The 21,683-nt window shown below is 37.3% G+C and overlaps 1 protein-coding gene across 12 annotated transcripts in view; it reads left to right on the top strand.

Moving 5' to 3' along the window:
- myo18ab (myosin XVIIIA b) overlaps positions 1–21,683 on the top strand; it is a 174,187-nt gene that overhangs the window by 103,703 nt on the left and 48,801 nt on the right. For all 12 annotated transcript variants that reach the window (XM_056473344.1, XM_056473345.1, XM_056473342.1 and 9 more), the window contains 5 exons: positions 1,636–1,745; positions 4,216–4,281; positions 11,221–11,349; positions 18,938–19,081; positions 19,887–19,976. In XM_056473344.1, the coding sequence (XP_056329319.1) occupies positions 1,636–1,745; positions 4,216–4,281; positions 11,221–11,349; positions 18,938–19,081; positions 19,887–19,976 (539 nt within the window). The remainder of the gene's footprint in view (positions 1–1,635; positions 1,746–4,215; positions 4,282–11,220; positions 11,350–18,937; positions 19,082–19,886; positions 19,977–21,683) is intronic.

Raw genomic sequence — 21,683 nt, 5'->3', positions numbered from 1 at the left:
CAGGTTTGACTTTTCTGAGTATCGCATTTTTCTCCCAGGGTTTGTTGACCTTTGATGTTTTGTATGGGTTATGTGGCCACATGAAATGGGATTTTTTATTTGTAATTTGAGGCATTCGTGGGTTTGTTTTGTCAAGTGGTCTTTGAAAATATTGCAGTGGAGTGGTGTAACAGATTATGCATTTTTTCATGAATTTAATAACACTTTTATTGAATGGTGGGCTGCACAATATATCATTTGAGCATCAATTTCGCAATGTGTGCGTCGCAATAGTCACATCGCAAGATAGGCAATGCTGAGTTGAAATTATAGTTGACCAGAAACTACAGGTCAAAACACATAAGATTTGTGGAGACACTGCGGAATTGAACCACAATAATGAATAAAAGTTTATCAAAAGCATTTGTTTTTAAGGCCTGTGACTATGTGAGCATTTTAAGAGTTTAAATCATTTTAGTAGCACATAAAGAAGTTTAATAAAGATTAATTTAATTGAATTATTTATGATCAAGACTATGCAATGTTATTGTACATTTGATTATTGCATTTCTGTAACTAAATACTGTTAATCTCCAGAAAACCATGCAGCACTGATCATTTCACTCTAATATTTGCTCCATTGTGTTTAAGTATGACTGTACTTTGTTTATTATTTATATATAATAAATTACATTATATATTTACATTTTACTTCCCTACAAAACCATCACAATCAATATAAAGTAATGAACTGGGAAATAGAGCTATTTAAGTCATCTGGTTATATCGCAATATATATCGCAGATAAAAAAAATACTGCAATGTCAAATTTGTCTAATATCATGCTGCCCTATGGTGTATGATTGAGTGGTTTTGACAAATATACAATATATATTTTATATTCTATTGAAAATATCCTAATTTGCTAATCATTTTTAAACAAATAATAAATCAATTTTAAATCATTATTAAAGGTTTATATGTATTTTTAAAGTATTAATGAGCTTGAATAAACCAGATAGTTAGACCTACACTGTAAAAATGTTTCACACTAAAGTAGTTTCACACTATTTATTCATGTTGTCCCAACACAAGATGATTAAGTTGACTTAATTATTTTTTACAAATTTAAGTGGATTAGACATAAAACAATTAAGCTTTCCCCCAAAAAAACTCAAGAACTGTGTTGTTTCAGCTCATTTTACATAAGTAGTTTGAACAAGCAATAAAATGTAGCTTAATTAAACTAATTTAAAACATTACATTTAACTAAATGATGATCTTTTCATATTTTTTTGATTCATGTCTTTTCATTTATTTTCTTTTTGAATTATGTGACCAGATTCATCAGTGTTTTTGTTAGAAGTAAAAATCCAAAAATTTCTGAGATATTCATGTACTTACAGTAGTTTGTAGAGTGATCTTTAAAAAAAACAATGCACTGAAATCTGTAAAATCTTACCAAAAAAAAAAAAGTTTAGTCATATTTCAGCTCAAAGCCCTGAGTAAGCAGAACTGTGTCCAGATAAGCGACTGACCGATGCCCTCATCACTGCTCTCTCTGCTGAACCTCCACAGACCCTGTAGTTTTTCATACTCACACACACGTCCTTCTCCTCAAACAATCCTGACATTTGCCTCTTCCCAATCCTCAAGGTTATCCCGATCATTTGGTGTTTTCGGAATTTCGCCGCCGCTTTGATGTGCTGACTCCTCACCTGACGAAGAAACACGGACGCAACTACATCGTAACTGATGAGAAACGGGTGAGTGTGTGTTTAGTTTGGCTCCTCCTTCGCGAGCTGCTCTTCCGTGTAATTGATTATGACAGTGCTCAGGGCAGAGAGCTGTGTTGTTGATTAATGGGCTGTAGTACACATCTTTTTCCCCTTAATCTCGCCTCGGCTCTGGTGACAGGGCAATAAAGGCTTTAATCAGGGCCCAGAGTGACGACTCTATCAGCTGCATCCTGTCCTGTCACTGACCCCGCTTCTGTTAGTGAGTCTACAAACAGACATAACGTTTTAAAGCAAACTTCTAGTGTGGATAAATGGATGTTGGTGTCTATATATATATATATATATATATATATATATATATATATATATATATATATATATATATATATATATATATATATGTTCATTTTAAACATGTAAACAATGCATCAGTATATAGTATTAGTATATATTATTTATGATGATCTTTATTTTTCAAAACAATTTGATTTAAAGTTGGGGTCTTAAATTCAAATTGGAGGACGGCCATATCAGTGACTAACAATTCATAGGAGGGCCGTTTTAACATTCAAGCACAAGAAAAAAAGTGGAAACCTGATGTAATTAATGCACTAAGACATTCTTCCTCAGAGTATCAAAGCTTCTTCTTTTTGTTTCTTGTTGTACATATTGAAGGGGTAGTTTAAATTGCTATAAAAATACTACAATTTAATAATAGACATAATGATAATAATAATAATTATGTCCCAATCAAGTGTTGCTTAACCAAAAGATTAACAGATAACATAAGACAGCAGAAAAGAGTTTGGGTAACTTTGTTGACTTTACTGGCAATTGTTCTTCTCAATATCTTTCTTTTTTTGTAAAAATTCAACAAAGAGGGGAAAAGTAGGTATATATACTGTGTTAATATAATATAATATAATATAATATAATATAATATAATATAATATAATATAATATAATATAATATAATATAATATAATATAATATAATATAATGTTCACATTTTCTTTTACATGTTCAATTTAGCCAGCAGTAAAATGTTACTAATGCACATTTTTATACAATTCTTAATATTCATATTAGGAAAATCTAATTAATGAGACCTTTTGAATAGAATATTTGCTAAATTTGTACAACAAAATACAGGTGGTATAAAACTGATTATAATCAAATGACCCTTGAATATTTACAAAAATTTACGGACATATATTTCAATGTTTAAATCAGCCCCAGAAATCTGCATGTGCGTTACTCTTGACCACACGCTGAGAGAAACCAAAAGTAACCCAAATATATAGTACAGCACTTTAAGTGTCCAGTAGGTGGGGGTCAAAACCACAAGTAGCTATATGCGACTGCACAACAATGATAATGATTCAAAAATATATGTTTTGGGGGAGGCGAATCTCGTTATAATTTTGACATCAGTTGCGGGGAGGAGGGGGGTCGGCAGTTTGAGACGCCTGATTTAAAGGCTTGTGGCTAAATGCATACTAGTTTCTAAAAAATATCCATTGAAATATATTAAATTGTATTTTCACAATTTAGTTAATATTGTTTTTTTATAAGAGTGTGTGTGTGTGTGTGTGTGCGTGTGTGTGTGTGTGTGTGTGTGTGTGTGTGTGTGTGTTTGTCTTTGTGTGATTATTTCCATAATTTAGTGATACATTTTATTAATCATGCACTAATTTAAATTATACCCAAGAGAAAATTTAAAGCGATTATTTAAAACTAAAGCGTAAAACTGAAATAATAATAAAAATAAGTGGGACCCCAGGAGGAAAATAATATTACTTTTTTTTTGTTCAATTAAAATTTTCCTCAAATTCTCAGTCTATTAGACTTGCTGTTCTAAAATACAAAAAAAAAGTATGTGTCTAAACTCTTGACTTGTACTGTTTGTTTATTATCTGTTGATACAGTACCACAAATAATATAATTCCATATATTTCTATAGGCAAACATATCACAGACTCAAACACAGGAGAAGGATCTTTGTTTGCTCTTTACCTGTCTTTTTGAGGTCTCACTTTAGTAAGCAAACACAAGCAGATTCCCCATTAGACCTGCAATCTATTCTGGAGCTGCTCAGTCTGAGGCCTGGCCTTTCAGTCGTCTTCTGCCACTGAACCTGTTCACCGGTCGGCCCCTGTGCCCCTGCGGAGAACACTCAATACCTCTCTGTGCTTTTAGCTCAAACTCCAGCCATTAGTCATCAGGCCGCTGAGTTTTTTTTTTAAATCCCCTGCCATGTTGTTATTTGCCTGACATCCTGTCAGGAAGAAAGCACTCATGGGTGAGTGGAAGAGAGAGGTCAGACATTAAGACAGTTGTTTGTGACCCACTTTCCCCAAGGTGTGCTGGCTTTTTGGACAGAAAGAGCACCCTACATGTATAGTCAGCACATTGTCCTTCTTCTGACCTGCTAGGGTGATCTTTATGTCTGTCTCAGTGTTTTATATGTTTTTGTCTGTCTCTCTGTGTGTTTCAGGCCGTCGAAGAGCTGCTGGAGTCTCTTGAGCTGGAAAAAAGCAGCTATCATATGGGATTGAGTAGGGTAAGTGAGAACTTAAACTGTGTGCACCTACGAAACTAAATATTAAAAATTATAATGTAGCTGGTGGATGTAGACCGAGAAATGGCTCATTACCTGTATTATGTATGCTATTCACTCTGCCAACTGAATTTTTACATAATATATGTCTGACATCAAATATTTCAAAAAGCCAAGTAGTACTTCAGAAATACTTTGTAAAATAGTCAAGATTGAAATAATGGAAATGTCAGTGCACATTCTGTGTTCAGTTATAGCTTTTTTTTCTTCACGTGTAGTTAGTACATGAATGCAATGGTGAACTGTTGAACCATTTTTTACTCCTTGTGATGGGACCAGACAGGAAAATGGAAGGAAAAATCATCTAAAACACTAATTTGATTTATATACATACATACACACACACACACACGCACACACACGCACACACACGCACACACACACACACACACACACACACACACACACACACTCTGTGGTCACATATATGCGATATATATGAATCCATATATACAAATTTACTGGCCACTGGATTAGGTACACCTGTCCAACTGCTTGTTAATGCAAATTTCTAATCAGCTAATAACATGGCAGCAACTTAATGCATTTAGGCCTGTAGACATGGCCAAAACGGTCTGCTGCATTTCAAATCGAGCATCCGAATGGGGAAGAAGGTGATTTAAGTGACTTTGAACGTGACATGGATGTTAGTGTCAGATGGGCGGGTCTGAGAATTTCAGAAACTGCTGATCTACTGGGATTTTCACGCACAACCGTCTCTAGGGTTTACAGAGAATTGTCCAAAAAAGAGAAAAAAAAGTGAGCGGCAGTTCTGTGGGTTCAAATGCCTTGTTGATGCCAAAGGTCACGTCGAATGGAGGCGGATAGGCTACAGCAGCAGAGGACCACACCAGGTGCCACTCCTATCAGCTAAGAACAGGAAACAGAGGCTACAATTCGCACAGGCTCACCAAAATTGGATAGTAGAAGATTGGAAAAATGTTGACTGGTCTGATGAGTCTCGATTTCTGCTGCGACATTCAAATGGTAGGGTCAATATTTGGTATCAACTAAATGAAATCATGGATCCATCCTGCCTTGTATCAACGGTTCAGGCTGCTGGTGTGATGATGTGGGGGGTATTTCCTTGGCGCATTTTGGGCCCATTAGTACCAATTTAGCATCCTGTCAACACCACAGCCTACCTGAGCATTGTTGCTGACCAGGTCCATCCTTTTATGATCACAGTGTACCAATCTTCTGATGGCTACTTCCAGCAAGATAATGCGCCATGTCATAAAGCATGAATCATCTCAGACTGGTTTCTTGAACATGCAATGAGTTCACTGTACTCAAATGGCCTTTACAGTCACTAAACCTCAATCCAATAGAGCACCTTTGGGATGTGGTGGAATGGGAGATTCGCATCATGGATGTGCAGCCGACAAATCTGCAGCAACTGTGTGATGCTGTCATGTCAGTATGGAGCAAAATCTCTGAGAAATATTTCCAGTACCTTGTTGAATCTATGCCACGAAGGATTAAGACAGTTCTGAAGGCAAAAGCACGTCCAACCAAGTACTAGAAGGGTGTACCTAATAAAGTGGCCGGTGAGTGTATATAAATGTGTGTTTATATAATTATAAATAACTTTTTAAATATAAAAAAATTACATTTCTGAGCATGAATGGACTAAAGAATAAAGGAATACCTAATATATAAAATAGTTTACATTTTAAATAAACATTTATTTTAGTTTTTATTATTATTTTACAGTTTATTTTACTTGAGCATTGTCTGTTTACCATTTAATTACTTGTGCATTGAACAGTATTTAGAGCCAAAGCAAAAATGATTAAAATGAATGAAAAATTATTGGAAATTTATGGGAATCATTGGAAATTTGACAAGAATACTCCCGCTATTGCCAATACAGCATGGACACATGATCAATTACTCATAGGCATCATTGATTACTACGGGGCCATTCACGGACCGTCAATAAGCTCAATCTGAACTGCTGTTTATTTAAATTAATTTACCAATTGTGTAACATAAAGGTTAAGATTTTGTCAAAATCAGAAAAAAGGCTCTGAAGTCATCCTAAAAAGTAGTACTACTTCTCAAATTCAGTCTCTCTGTGTAATGGATCAGTGCGTGGAGTCGGTTTGTGGCATACAGATTCAGTCTGAGTCACAAGGATCAGTTCCAAACAGATGGCATCATTTCCATTTAGATTGCCGAAACGTTTGCTTCTTCTACACCTCTTAGACACAGACAGACTTTAATCCGCTCTGCCGCTGTGCTCACATCTGGACGGAAAGTTGGGCAGGGTGGGCTTCGGCCAAAAAGACTTGTTTCCTCCTCTCCCGTCGTCAAGCACTCTCTGCTCTGGGCCGATGCTTTACCCAGAATGCTAAGCTGCAGATGGGACATGGCTGGCGTCGTTGGCAGGCCTCATTGGCGGGCGTGTTGAAGCGAGAAAGACAATTATTGTGAAGGTTTTTTTTTTTTGAGATCACATGAGCCAGGCTGGAAGGTTGAGCCATTGCACCCTGGGTCTCCCCTATACTTCGAATGATTAAAGCAGAAATCCTTTTGTGCGTCTTCTGTAGACGAGAGATTGATTCTGGCGAGGCACCGGCTTGCTTTGTTTGGTTTGTTCTGGCTTGGCGCACGCCGATAACTCACTACAAACACCGATCAGCACAGCAAGATATTGTGCTTTCAGACAAAAGACAGCAGCCTGGAGAGAGAGCCAAAATAATGACATTCTGATTGCATAAAGGAGAACAGAGAAGAGTGTGCCCAAGAAACAAATAAATAATTAGGAGATGGCCATGATTTTTCATGGAATGTTTATTTTTATTTTATTTATTTATTTATTTTAAAGTGTATTTAAATCAAGTGAAGTGTTGGCTTTAATGTTTACAAATCTTTTGTGTTTATATACAATGTCAAAATATGAGTGAAATAATGATCCATTGTTATTATAAAAAAAACATACTTATTCTGACAATTATACTTATAAATATGTAAAGTAATAAGTGATCATACGTATTGAATATTTTAAATGATTAAAAATTTCACATTGACAAAAAGTGCAATACAGAGTCAACTGAAGGATAGTGGCAAAGAATACACATTTTTAATTGCAGTTAATTAATATATCATTAATTACAGGCAACACAGTGATTTTTTTTTTAATATGTTATGATCAAATTATGTATTTATTTTTTATTATAACTTTTTAACCTTAAATGGATAGAACAGTGTATAGAATAGAAAGAAAATCATGGGGAGTGGAGAGAGGGGAAGGATCAGCAAAAGACCTCGAGCCGGAAATTGAACTCAGGTCGCCGTGAGCATCTTAGTGCTATGTCAGCACAGTTCACCACTAGGCTATTAGCGCCAACCAAATGATTCTTGTTCTTAATATGCCTGGCAATATTTTTTGAAATACAAACTATTACTGAATAGGTTGTTTGCAGTCACGTGGTTCTGGTGACACGTGAAATTCAGATGGAGGGCAGGAAGTCAAAAAAACGGAATGGGAGACAGTGGAAATTCGTAGTTTTGCGATTTATACCATATTTCAAAGGAGATGAAAATACAAAATTACCACATATGTTGGGCATGATGATTATATGAAGAGAGCCACTGGTTTTAGTGAACTAAAATATATATGCCTGTCATCGAGGCAGTAGATACTGAATAAGCTATTACGTTTCATGAAAAAACTATAGTAAATACTATAGTGTTTGGAAGCATACTATAGATGATTGAATTAAACTGTTGAGTAATTAAATTGTTGCTGTGGTACAACACAACTGAAGTAGTAAAGAAATTATTCAACAGGCTTCAGTTACATCATCACAATGCACTACAGTTAACAGTAACGTTACAGTATTTATTACAGTTTATCGGTTTACTAGTCTACCGTATTCTGTAGCATTCATTAACAAAGAGTTGTAACCTCTACTATGTGGTTCAAAAACATGTTTATTATAGATTACTATAGTTTTTTCCCAATGCAGATATCTTTCAGACATGACAATATCCATGTAACAGAGGAAAGCATACAAAAGCGTGCACGCATAGTCTACATTATTATTTATTTATTTTTGTAAGGGGGAAAAGTGCTCCACAATAATAAGCGTCTAGTTTTGTGGCAAGGCTAGCATTTCTTTTTTTGTTCTGTTGATGAACTTACCATCAACAAAAATTTACCACTGCTACACAAATAGACGTTAACGTTGCATTTGTTTATTCTGCCGAAACGCCAGTAAAGACATGTGTTGTTGCAAAACAAGAGATTTCATTGCAGCAATTACATGGCAGCGTATGTTAAGTATATTCTGCTGGATTTTGGTGGTGTTTGTATCGGATTTTGTATAACTTAATAGCATATTTATACACATAGCTAGACCTGTATATAATCTTTATTGATGCTGTCAAACAAATTATCGCGTTCAAAAAAAGTTTGTACACATGGACGTATTGAATAAATGTATGTTACATGTCGCCTTTTCTTCTGTTTTTCAGCCTGTTTCTTAAAACTTTATGAACAAAAACTTTTGGAAGTCTATAAAAGCTGTTCAGCATTTCTTATTTTGGCCAATTTAAACAATCATTAACAACACAAAACAAAAACATTTGATGTTCTGAAAGCGATTCCTATGTAGAAGAGTCTCACATCATCACACCTGCCCTACATCTCATGATATCAATGATATCATGTGAAAACAACCTTTAACATATTATCGGGTATCTACTAAAAATCACTGTCAAATGTTTTGTAGGTTTTTTTTTTGCTCAAAAAGGTGCACATTCTAGCTTTTCCACTTCCCAATTGTTAAACCTTAAGTGAAACCAAATTCTATGTACTCTATATAATTTTAGATTCTAATTTGTTTACACGCCATTGTTTTTTGCATCCAACTCGCTGCTATTCCGACACCTTAAATTGCCACTTGTGAGTCCAATTCCTCTTTTTAAACCAATGTGTAGATGTGAACGAGATCCTAACCAATCATGAACTCCCTCCACGGCTTATTGAAAACAGTCATTGTACAGTTGCCACCTAAGTACAATACATCTGTCTAAATCACAGACTCCCCCACAGACTAGCACACAATCTCCTCTCTTTGCGCTCAACCATTGCCATTTGTTTCCCTTTCTCTTCATGAGGAATGTCATTCCCTTGGTCTCCATGGAAAGCGCTGCCATTTGACCCCTATGAAAGGACCTTTCCACCATGCTGACATGACTGATCCAAGACTGTCGAATCACAGAGCTGCTTAGGGAATGTCACGGGGCCGACACAGCTAACAAGCAGCAATAGAGATGTTTCCAAACTCTATCATCATGCTCTTCCAGCAGAGTCTCAGAGGATGATGTAATTCTGTAAAATAGCACTTCGCACATGCTCCGCTACTAATGTAGTTGTGATTCTTGTAGCATCTCAGCCTAATCTTACATTTTGACTCGAGAGGACCATGAATGAAGTTCTCCTTCAGCTGATAGCAGGCCTTTTTTGCTGCACATCTTCTCTGACATTGAGAAATGAAACTCAATTTTCCCTTGCTGCTCTCCTGAGGTGGAGAGGTCCCACTCTGATATTACACCTGCCTGAAAGCAGATAAGTGTGTGCGTGTGTGTGTACTCTAGTTCAGCCCTCATGTCCTAATTTGTAGGGTTGCAAAGGGTTGTGGGGAGCATTTGGTGTAAACATATTGTCCTTTATTTTTATTTGTGGTACCGTTGGGTTGGCAGCCAAATGCCACGGGGGTCTGAAAGCTGTCAAACTTTACATGAATATGGAATCATTTCATAACACTCCATTCTCCCCTATGATCTGATGCTTGGAGAGATTGCCTCCTGTAATAACAATAACCGTGGCTGCACATCGCTGAAAGGCCCTGGCTGTCTTTGATATGAAAAGGAAGATTATACCGCAGAACAGCTCCAGATAAAGGCTCAATCAAGAGGCATTTGTTGCCATTCCCTCAGATGAGCAGTAATTGCAGCAGTGGACTCTCATCCTCTATTTTTCTGCCCTTCTCTCTCTCTCTCTATATATATCCAAACCAATTTCCCAAAGCAGCACTTCTTTCCAGCGCGGGCTCTCAGGTACACCATGGATCCGGTACGGCGTTAATTAGGATTCTGTTCATCTAGATTAATCCATCTTTAAAACTAATAGAATGCTAATGCAATTAGACCATGTCTGCAGAATGTGATGAATGCATGACTGGAAAAGCAAAAGCGTAAGGTCCACTTCCTTAAAATTCCTCTGATTAAATGACCTAATAGAGTCGGATTTCCAAGTGTTAAACCAACTCGGTTTGACACCCCACCACAGAGCGGAAAATTACGAGTAAACAGAGCATAGGCAGCAGTTTAGAGCAAGTCCTCATGCTTTTAAACGGTGACTGCAGAGGTTATTTGCAGGAATGGAAAGTCTATTAAATTGATGGATGTTGTGTATAGTGTGTGTGTATGTGGAATTAAGTTTTATAGTTAGAATTATTTTTATATAGTGCGTAATCTAGTATTTTAGATGCTATAACCAGAATTAAAGTGACATTCAGTGTGTATATCGTTAATATACCAGAAAATTTTGTCAGTCATATTTAAAACAAGAATAACTTTAACACAATCAATCACTCTAATTAAGATCCAAAATATGAGTTTGACATTATTTTAAATCTTTTTTTAAAATCTTTTTTCCTTAAATATATTAATATTTTGTATGTTTTTATTTAACTTTTTTATTATTCATTGTGATATTATCAATCTTAATTTGGCGCAGACACTAAATAGTGGTCATGAAACATTTGGTCTATGATCAATATATATTTTAGATTTTTATTAAAAGTCAAATGTTCAATTTAAGAGGGTTTGTTGTATTTGTGTCTAATAACACTTGTCTTTTTGCAGGTGTTCTTCAGAGCTGGTGTTTTGGCTAAGCTGGAGGAGCACAGAGATATCCAGACCAGACGCAACATCACCTTGTTTCAGGCTGCATGCAGAGGTTACCTGGCCCGACAGGCCTTCAAAAAGCGAAAGGCAAGTTTCTGCTTTACCTCATAAAAAAAGTATTTGTACTATAAATAATTTACAAAATGCATTCCCATGAAACATTTAAACCATTTTAAGCCAACTGGCTGCTTAAAATCTTTCACTGGTTGCCACAGAAGCTAAGCAGGGTTGGATCTGGAAAGTACCTGGATTGTAGACATCCTGAGATCAGGAGGTTCCTGCTGGAAAAGATATTCAAGAGGCCAGTAGAGGTGCTCACCCAGCAGTCTGTGTGGGTCCTAAGGCCAAGTGTCCTCCCAAGCTTTTTTTTTTCCCCCAAAGCTAAACATTTCAGAAATATTTTTTGCTTGTTTTTTTTCTGTTATTGTCAATGGAAGCATTTTACATTCATTAAATGCTTCCATTAAAGTGCTTAGCATTTTTAAAAAGCTAATTTTTAGATGAGAGCTGGTATTTTCAGTTGCACAAAAATGCTTTGGTGGACACATGCACTAATGCTCCAATCAAATGATGGGGACTAATAAGAACTGCCCTTGGGGGAATATTCATTTGAGATCCCAACTCAATCCAATGGCGCTACTCTCATAAAGTAGGAGTGTAACATGTCTCCTGGCCAAATTCCCTCGGTTGGCCCTTTCCAAACATGGCCTTTTAATAATTCTGATCCTTTAAAATGACTATCATTCTCTGCACATATAATACCATGAAGGTGAGCTCATTGGCACCATTGGTCTTAGCAGTGCTGTCACAGATAGAAGGAAGAAGAGGACAAAGTGCATATAACCCAGAGGCTTAGAGGGCAATTTCTACATGCGATTTCTACTGATCCACAATGAATATAATTCAACCTAAGTGATCTGGAACTAAAACCTAAACATAGGCCCATAAGGCTGGCATTATATCATTTAATTGAATGCTGCATACTGGCGGTGGGTGAGGAGAGATCTTCTGAGACTATTGTAAAGTACTTTAGATATACATCATACTGTACATTTGTTTTCTGAAAGTGTTTTGTGTTTTCGATATTTCTGTCCCTCTCTCAATCAGAGCTCTCCATGCTCGAGTTCATTTGTCATGAGGTTTGTCTCAGAGTCCATCAGAATGTCATTGCTGTCTTGAGAAAATCCCTCTGGCCGTGGCCTCTGCTGACAGATAACATTCAATCAGCGCATCTCCAGGGATGAAGCCACCTGCCCCGCTGCCCTCCATCGCAGACCTATCGATTCTCCCACCACTGCATGCCCTGCACTCTTGCCTTCCCCCTCTCTGCCCATTAATTTCAGCTCTGCCACTCACTCGCCTTCTTTTTTGGGGTTTAAGCCTTGTATTCCACCCTGTTGTCTCTTAGTTTGTTTCGGTCTCCCTTTCAATCTCTCATGCTTTGTACTGGTCTCTCACTCTCTCATGCTACACTCAGTGGGATTGGCTCAGGATGCAAGGGCCGGTTCTACAGTTGCCTTTGCCTCTGTCTCTCTCTCTTTCTCTCTCTTTCTCCTAAGAAGAGTGGGCCCCTGTCTCAATAAAGTTCATGTGAAGGGAGGAGGTGGGCTTCTCGCACCGCTGTTGGCCATTGGTAGTCAGCTGCCTTGGCAATACAACTTCATCAACATCCACTTCCTCTTTCACCATTGCACACAAACAGAGAAGGCTTTCCTAGGCAAGACTTTGTTTTCAGTTTGCCTCAGAGCTCCTGACAGGAGTCAACACTGCTTTCTGGATGTTTTGCTGTAAGTAAAAGGAGCTTGAATTAGTTTTTTTTTTGTGGGGTGTTGTTGGTATCGTAGATGCTAGACGGGTTGTTTTGGTTTTTCAGATCATGTATGGAGTTCTTTTGTTTCAGTTGTTTTAGCAGGACTCTTTGTTAACTTTGTTTTGTAACACTGACTTATTCTTGTAGGCAAGCCGCTTTATAGCTGTTGCCATCAAAGGTGTCTTGGGTACTTCTAGTTTTGTTTGGTTTCTTTGACTAACATTTGGATTAAGGATCGAGGCCTGGCATAACTGTAATTTTCTGCTTTTTGCACAATTATTGTCTTCACAAAGAGCCTTGTCTGGATGCCTCAGAATCACAGTGACCTGTCCCCAGAGGAATTTATTTCCTTAGAAAGAAATCTTTTGTCAAGCATATCAGAAACCGGTGCTTTACGCTAGACTGAGAGATCAGTCTAAGGATTTGTGTTGTACTGCTCCTGTGGAAAGTGGGTCGTAACCTCAGACACCCATGCACTTATCCAGTCTTGTCAATGACTGTGTAGTAAATAATGATGGAGCATTCTTTTTAGGGACATCTCTTATCTATTTACATGACTGTATACAAACTACAGCACACAGATCTATTTTGAATTGCTAATTGCAGCAGTGGACTCATAACAAACAAATTATTGTCCTGAAAGTGTGTGGAAACAACTTGAAAGTATTAAATGAGTTGTGTACGGGGTGTCACTGTGGCGCATTGGGTAGCATGATCGCCTCACAGCAAGAAGGTTGCTGGTTTGAGTTCCGGCTGGGTCAGTTGGCATTTCTGTGTGGAGTTTGCATGTTCTCCCCATGTTCCCATGGTTCCCATGCTTTGGACAATATCCGTAAAGTAGTCATCACCTTCTAAAGCAGTGTGTGAAGTTTGCTGGTAATTGATTTAAATTTAGCGTCTAAAAAACATCCTTAAAATGTTTACTGGTGGATTGCTGTAGCAAAGTAACGGTTCAAGAAGTCTTAGTCCTTTCCAACGACATATAGTTTGTCATGATTAGGATTTAATTGCAAAAATAATGATGTAAACTTGGGCGTCACGATGGCGCAGTGGGTAGCACGATTGCCTCACAGCAGTTGGCGTTTCTGTGTGGAGTTTGCATGTTCTCCCTGTGTTGCTGTGGGTTTCCTCTGGGTGCTCCAGTTTACCCCACTCTCCAAAGACTTGCTATAGGTGACTCGAATAAGCTAAATTGGCCGTAGTGTATGTGTGAATGAGTGTGTATGGGTGTTTTCCAGTGTTGGGTTGTGGCTGGAAGGGCATCCGCTGCTAAAACTGCCGGATTATGCTGGATAAGTTGGCGGTTCATTCCGCTGTGGCGACCCCTGATTAATAAAGGGACTAAGCCGAAAATGAATGAATGAATGAGTTGTGTATGTGAATAAAGACATGGCAAAAAGCATGTTGAGAGTGCACAGTTTGTTTGCAAGTCAATAACAGACTCATTCATGCTTACTTTACAGCTACTGTACATCGCAGCAGTAGTCTTTACCTTAATGGCATCCCTCATGTCTAAATGGGACTATTGAGCTTGTCTTTGTCCAGAAGAGAAGTGTATTTTTCTTATCATCTGACCCATTCTATGGTGCAATGGTTTTATGTTCCATTCAGTCTGTATTTAACACCAAATCAATGCATGAAGGCTTGCATTCTTCAGAACCAATAACATTATATGACAGAGGACACAGTAAATACATTTAAAATATAAAAAAATGTGTATATCTCAAATAAGTCCCGTTTTAATTCTATTTATGCAAGAATCTTGAATATTGAGCAACTCAGCTGTTCACACACACAATTGGAAAAGTATATTTGAATAATTTCTGAATTGAACAAATTTAACTAATGTCAGTGGTTTTACATGTCACTAGATGTTTCTTTCCTATCTGTTGTGTGTTTCTGGCTCATATATAATCTTCATATTGAACCAGTAGTCTCATAATTAGGTGTCTGCCTATATAAAGCTACAAAGAACCCTGACCTAGTGAAGAAAACAGTCTTAGACAGAATCTCAGTATCATATCCTCTTCTGAATCTAAAAGCTGAATGGAAAATGGAAGTGGAAAGACCCAAGTGCGTGATGATGCCGTTTCTGTTTTGTCGGATCCATTTAACAATATCAAGACAAGAAGCGTTGAGTAGAATCGTTACGGCAGATTCCTGAGAGACAAACGTGTGAGAGACCAAGCTTCCTCTCTCAAACCACAGCTGCCACAATGCAAAATCAATTTGCTTGTTTCTCTCTCAGATCGATAATGGAGGGATCTCAGCACCTTGAAGTCTGTTCCCGTTTTAGCAGTGTGTTCTAAGCACTCGGTCCCTTTGGATTTCTCCGTCTTTTCTTTCTCTTTTCTTCTGTTTGTCTCTGTGGGGGGGCGTCTGAACAGAGAACGACTCCACGTGGGCTTCCTTTGAAGCACGCCGGCCCGTTCCTTCCAAATTTTCCTTTGACGTTCAGCGAAAACAACACTAGAGGGAGCAGGGAATTTCACGAATGCCAATCGTGTGTCTAATTAACTCATCGCCTAAAGACACGAGTGTAAACAGGTGCCCTCGCTGACACATGTGACTGCGCTCCAATGTCCTCCCGTTTTTGCGTGCGGATGAAAACCACATGCTGATCCGTATTCAAAATCACACACCTGTTGTGACTGACATTTGGATTCGTCTCCGTTTGCACGTAACATTTAGTTCCCCCTGCCAGGCCTCAGGGCTCACAGGCATCATTTCCTCCAGACGGCCATTTTAATTAGGAAGCTCTTCCCGATTTCATCGTCTCTTACAAGCTGTTTAGATGGCTGTTTGTGGCATTTGTTGTGGTCAAAGCGTGGCAAATGAGCTGCGGTGCATATGTCGGCCACGCGCCGCCTCTGTTCTGTGCCGAAGGTTTCTCGGTGTGACAAATTAGACATAGCCTGAACTTGATGCGCGCAGACTCGGGCCTGTTAATGTGCTGAATCGGGCCTGTCTAATTGGGTTTCCAGATAATCCCCTATTATTTGAATCGTCCCTGTTCCTGCAGCATGTAAATCTTACGCAGGGTTTAAATCAGCTGCCAAGTAGTATTGAAGTTTAATTGAATTACTCAAAGGAGCTCGGGGCTTTTGCTTCTAGCTGCATTTTCTACACAGTTGGTAGGACTCCAGAATCACTCCTCTGTATTGCCTTTGTGACGGCCTCCTTGAAGAGAACGTGTTTGTTTTCCATTTTATTCTTCCTGTGATCAACACCATTAAATGGGTGTTTTGCTGAGGGTGAGTATGTAAGGCGTGTTAACGTCCGCTTGATGGAGTACAGTGGTGTGTTTTTTTTTTTTTCAAGCTCTCAGTGTAAATAAGTGGGTTGACTGTACACTCATGCCATGTCAGAATTAGGTCTTACATTCAGTTGTTTTACATGCTTTTCATTGTATTTTCATGTGAAATGCTACTATATATAGATTATTGAACAAATATCTTTTATGAGTTGGTTTGTTTATTAAAACATTCAAGATTTAGGAGATGCTAATGGGGTATATGCACATGGACTTTTAATTTTCAGACAGTCAGCTCCAACACTCTTTCCATTACAAAATCGCCACGTTTTAAGATCTGTTTTCTTTCAAAATTAGTGACCTTCACTGCCTGATAGACATACGATATAAAGTGGGTCTCAGACCGGACAAGAAGCACTGCGTTAAATTCCATTTTCCCTGCCACCTCTTCAGGCCCAGATTGGCTAATTGGGAGGTCCGGGAGAATTCCCGGTGGGCCGGTCCGTTTTTTGGCCACGTGAGGCGGTCCCGACAAACACAACTACGTTGTAGCGATGTCTGTACAACGCAGCATTTTTTTCAAAGGCAACGTCGCCACTTACATGCTCGCTACATTGTCACAACATAGAAATGTAAGACGTGAGAAGGCTGTAGCAACGTTGTGGTGTAACATTCAGCAACAATGACATGACGTTCTTACTACATGTAGTAATGTTTTTTTTTTCGTGGCAGTTTATCAATGCTGTCTAGAATACAGGATAGCCATAATAATTTTCTAGTATTGCTTAATATTAAATTTAATGCTCTCATATTTATGAAAAATATTTGAAGTTATAAAGCAGCTTTTTCTTTGAAAAAGACATGATAGTGTCATTAGAAAATTCTATACATTTCATTTTTATCTTTAGTTTATACTTATAGCTTAATATATATTTGTATTTATTTGATATTTTTTCATTTCATGGAAATTTAAATAGATTCTGAGACTGTTAAACATTACATTGTGTTAACTGTTCAAATAAATCTTCACTGTGAAGTACTGAATTGGAAATAACGTTATTTTTAATGTAGTGGGCCAGTCTAAGGCTTGAAACACCAAGGCTGAAAAGCAGTCCCACTCCAGCCCTGCATCTCTTTAAAATATGAACATTTATTTTATGCCAGTATTTTCAATTAGTTTCTGTGCCAAAGCAATGTAATTTCAATGTAGATTGTGTCAAACTAGCTTCACATAAAAGATTATACTAAATTTAAACAGTATCAGTCCAGTTTTCAGTTTTGAAGTTTAGACACCAAATACTATGAAGTCAATGGTTACAGGTTAGCAGATTTATTCAAAATGTCTTCTTTTCAACAGTAACTCTGTTGTGCTGAGAACTGCACCCCTGCTGTAAAATGCACCTCTTCTGAAAAGTGCATCTATTAACTGAAATTGATTTAAAATAATAATAATAGAGTTATAACGCTAATGAGAGTGACTGAGGTGAATTTCATTAATGGAACCTTTCTCTTACAGAAGATAAATAAATAAATATTTAAATATATTTTAAATACAATGTCAGCGAGATTAAGTGAATTGTTTAATATGTGGTTTAATTTAAAACAGCAACCACAATTTTAGGTGTTCCATGTAACCTAAATGTCTGATTAAAACACCAAAAAGCCAAATTTTAGGCTACACTACAGCCACTATTATTGTTTTACTTTTATTTGTAAACCTAGTGCGTTTTAAAATGCCTTTCACTCCTTGTCCTTGTTTTATCCATCAAAATAATCACCATTTTACATATTAATCAATTATGGCCTGTGATTAATTGATTTTTTTTTTTTTAAATGTAGACTGAGAATGCTAGTGAAAGTCTATGGAGGGGTGCATTTTACAGCAGGGGTGTGTTTCTCGGCACAACAACTCAAACAGATTTAAACAATTAAAAGATGAGTAAATGATGACAGAGATTTCTTTTTTGACAGTTTTACCTGTTTAAAAAAAAAAATTACAAATATATGCCTTTAACTTTAAATATTACTTTTTCTTTTATAGCTAGATTTTTAAATTATATTCATATACTATTTTATTTATACATGAATTTTATTAATAAAAATATCTAAATATTACACTTTATTTTCTTTGCAAATATTATTTTATAATATACAATTACATTATTTACAAACATTCAATATATACGATATTAATTATATACAAAAATGCCAATATTCAAAAAGTAAGCTTTAAAAACACTTTACTTTTCCTTTATACTGGCAAATATTTATCTCATATTTCATACTAACTTCTTTGCTGGCTCCTCAGTTTGATTGTACCTCTCTAGATGTTCATAGCATGTAATCCTTGGATTTAAGAGTCCCACCCTCGGGCTTATTGACCGCACTGTAGACGACAGTCTCAGATCTGAAAAGGTCTATTCAGAGCCGGTTCCCTCAAGGGAAGCTCTTTGACCGTGGGGCCCTGCGCCTCCAAACACAGGCCTGCTATTGTCCATCTGGTCTCCGATTGGTTTCAACTACTGTACTTCACAAGCTCCAAAGCAAACGACCTGCACAGTTTCTCACCAGTAAGAAGCACACATATAATCATACATGCTTGTGTTTTGCAGATCCAGGACTTGGCGATCCGCTGCATTCAGAAAAACATCAAGAAGAACCGTGGCGTGAAAGGCTGGCCCTGGTGGAAGCTCTTCACCACCGTCCGTCCCCTCATCGAAGTTCAGCTCACAGAGGAGCAGATCCGCGGCAAAGACGTAAGCCTTTCTCCGCTAGCCACTTTAAATGCTCTAAATCGCAATGTCATGTTTAGGTTTTTGCCTTTTGACAATTGAAAGCCCATCTGTGTGGCTTTTAACGCCCCTCCTAGTTTCTCCACCCCACAGGAGTCCCTCTCAAATTCAACTGCAGCACCCAAAGCGCCCGTCTCTTTGATTACTGTCTCTGCAGCTTCGCCTCAATCCCAGTGTTTGTAGATTTATGTGTGTGCGTGTTTGTGGCAGCGCTGTGTGCATGCATACATTACCTATGTAGCTGCTGGATCAAAAGCAACTGTGCTTGCCGCGGGGGAGTGCATTAGCATGTCACAGAGCGAGTGTGTGTGCATTTCGTCCGCTGGGCCGCGTCCCGCTGAGTGCTGCATAGCCATGCAGTCAGACGTACTCCCTGCGATAGACAGACGGGTGCTGACACTACCTCCAAACAGCCAGCTTTCAAAAAACAAACACAGAGTCACTATCTCCTTTGCTCAAACAGCCTTCAGAGCTGCAAAACGATTGGCTGTAGCTGGCAATTCTCTCAAGTTAGTCAAAGAAAAGTTTTGGAAAGTGGGAGGAGGAGGAGGAGGAGGTTTGGGGTAATAGTCGCTGTCTGTCATTCTGTTAGCATTTCTAATTTATCTCACCTGTCTGTCTCTATTCTTCGCTAAATATAGGGGCTGTCATCGTGTCCCAATGAGTGATTGTCTGCGGTCATTTCTCTGTATATCAGCTGAATTTCGTGACACCTTATGTTTCTGTCTGTCGTATTGTGGCGTTCTGAATATTGGCGGTGTGTCTTTAGGAGGAAATTCAGCTGCTCAAGTTGAAGCTGGAGAAGGTGGAGAAGGAGAGGAACGAGTTGAGACTCAATAGTGACCGGCTGGAAAGCAAGGTTAGTGCTCAAGTGACAGTGTTTATGCTGTGATTTACTATATCATGCAGTTGCATGCTCATACAGTACATGGCGATTGATACCAATGTCAATGCAACTGTAGAATAATTTTTTTTTCTATTATTTTCAAGTCAAGCTTTACTGTCATTCTGCTAAATGTGTGCACATACAGAGAAACAAAATATCGTGTCTCAGAGGAGAACGTTGCTACAAAGATTAATCATAAATACAAACACAGCACTGGACATAAGAGCTATTGAAAAAAAAACATATGCATGACTAACATATACAATAAAGTAAAATACTTAAACTTTGCACATAGGCTATACAAGTACTTTTACATGAGACTGACCAATGTTGTACAGGGTATTGCGCAAGGGAGGTGAATATTGTGCAAAAGAAGTATTTATTTTAAAGCAACCTTAAATACCTCTTGCACAATATTAAACATTATAATTAAAGCATTAAATATTTTGTATAAATTATTTTATAATAACCTAAAAATTGCAACAGCAATAGCTATTGGGTTACAATAATTATTGCTTGGTTTGGGACTTGTGAAGCTGCCCATAGATGGATTTGCTCTTCAGTGTTTGGACTTTCAGCAGTGAAAATTAAACCACACTGAACTGAACTAAACTAGCCCCTTTAAACTATATATTTTTCTCGACTGTCTGCAGAACAAACCATCAATATACAATAACTTGCCTAATTACCCTAACCTGCCTAGGTAACCTAATTAACCTAGTTAAGCCTTTAAATGTCACTTTAAGCTGTATAGAAGTGTCTTGAAAAATATCAAGTCAAATATTATTTACTGTCATCATGGCAAAGATAAAATAAATCAGTTATTAGTAATGAGTTATTAGAGACTTCATCTGTATATAGCACATTCCATACACAGTGTCAATTCAAAGTGCTTTACATAAACAGGTATAAAAGAGACAAGTATAAATAAAATAGAAACAAATAATATAAAAACAGATAAAAACAGCGTAAAGTCAGTTTTTCCATATTCCAGAACACCGGCGTATCATATTTTTTCACTTTACTCTGGGACTTCCCCATTCTGGTGATCACCCCCGCTCTGTGGACTTTTTCGGTAACTATTAAGTTAGTACTAAACATACATTCACTGTACTGTTACGTTCCCACTAGGGGTCAAAAATAAACAGGAACAAACAAATGAAGAAAGAGGCGGGCGTATTGCAAGTGAACTGCCTCCAGACCTAGAATTATCAGACAACAACACATTCTTGATCAAATTTTTGATCTCCGTCAGGCAATAATTTTTGTTTATTTTTATCAGAAAAAAAGTAAATTGAATTTTAAAGAACATAATACAAAAACAAAAATAATACTTCAGTAAATGGGAGTCCAAAATAACAAACAAAACAGTCCCATAACTAATTTAAAGGCAAACTAATGTTCCCAACAAATAAAAATTCCTGAAAGAAAGAAAAATATTGGATATTGAAAAAATCTGACATAGCAATATTTTGTTTTGCTTGAATATATATTGTGATACGAATATAATTTCACCAGATGATTTAAATAATCTATTCAAAAATTATTAATTTAATTTAGATTGACTGATATTATTAAGACTTTTTCTATGCAGTGCATTTGCATAAAATGTAATAAATTACAAGAATATATAAATATGAGTATAAAGAGTGCTTCATGGTTTTTCTATGGAGTCTAACA

This window comes from Danio aesculapii, chromosome 15, assembly GCF_903798145.1.
Source record: "Danio aesculapii chromosome 15, fDanAes4.1, whole genome shotgun sequence".
NCBI lineage: Eukaryota > Metazoa > Chordata > Actinopteri > Cypriniformes > Danionidae > Danio > Danio aesculapii.
The sequence above is the reverse complement of the archived record's forward strand: the minus strand, read 5'-3'. Positions and strand labels throughout refer to the sequence as shown.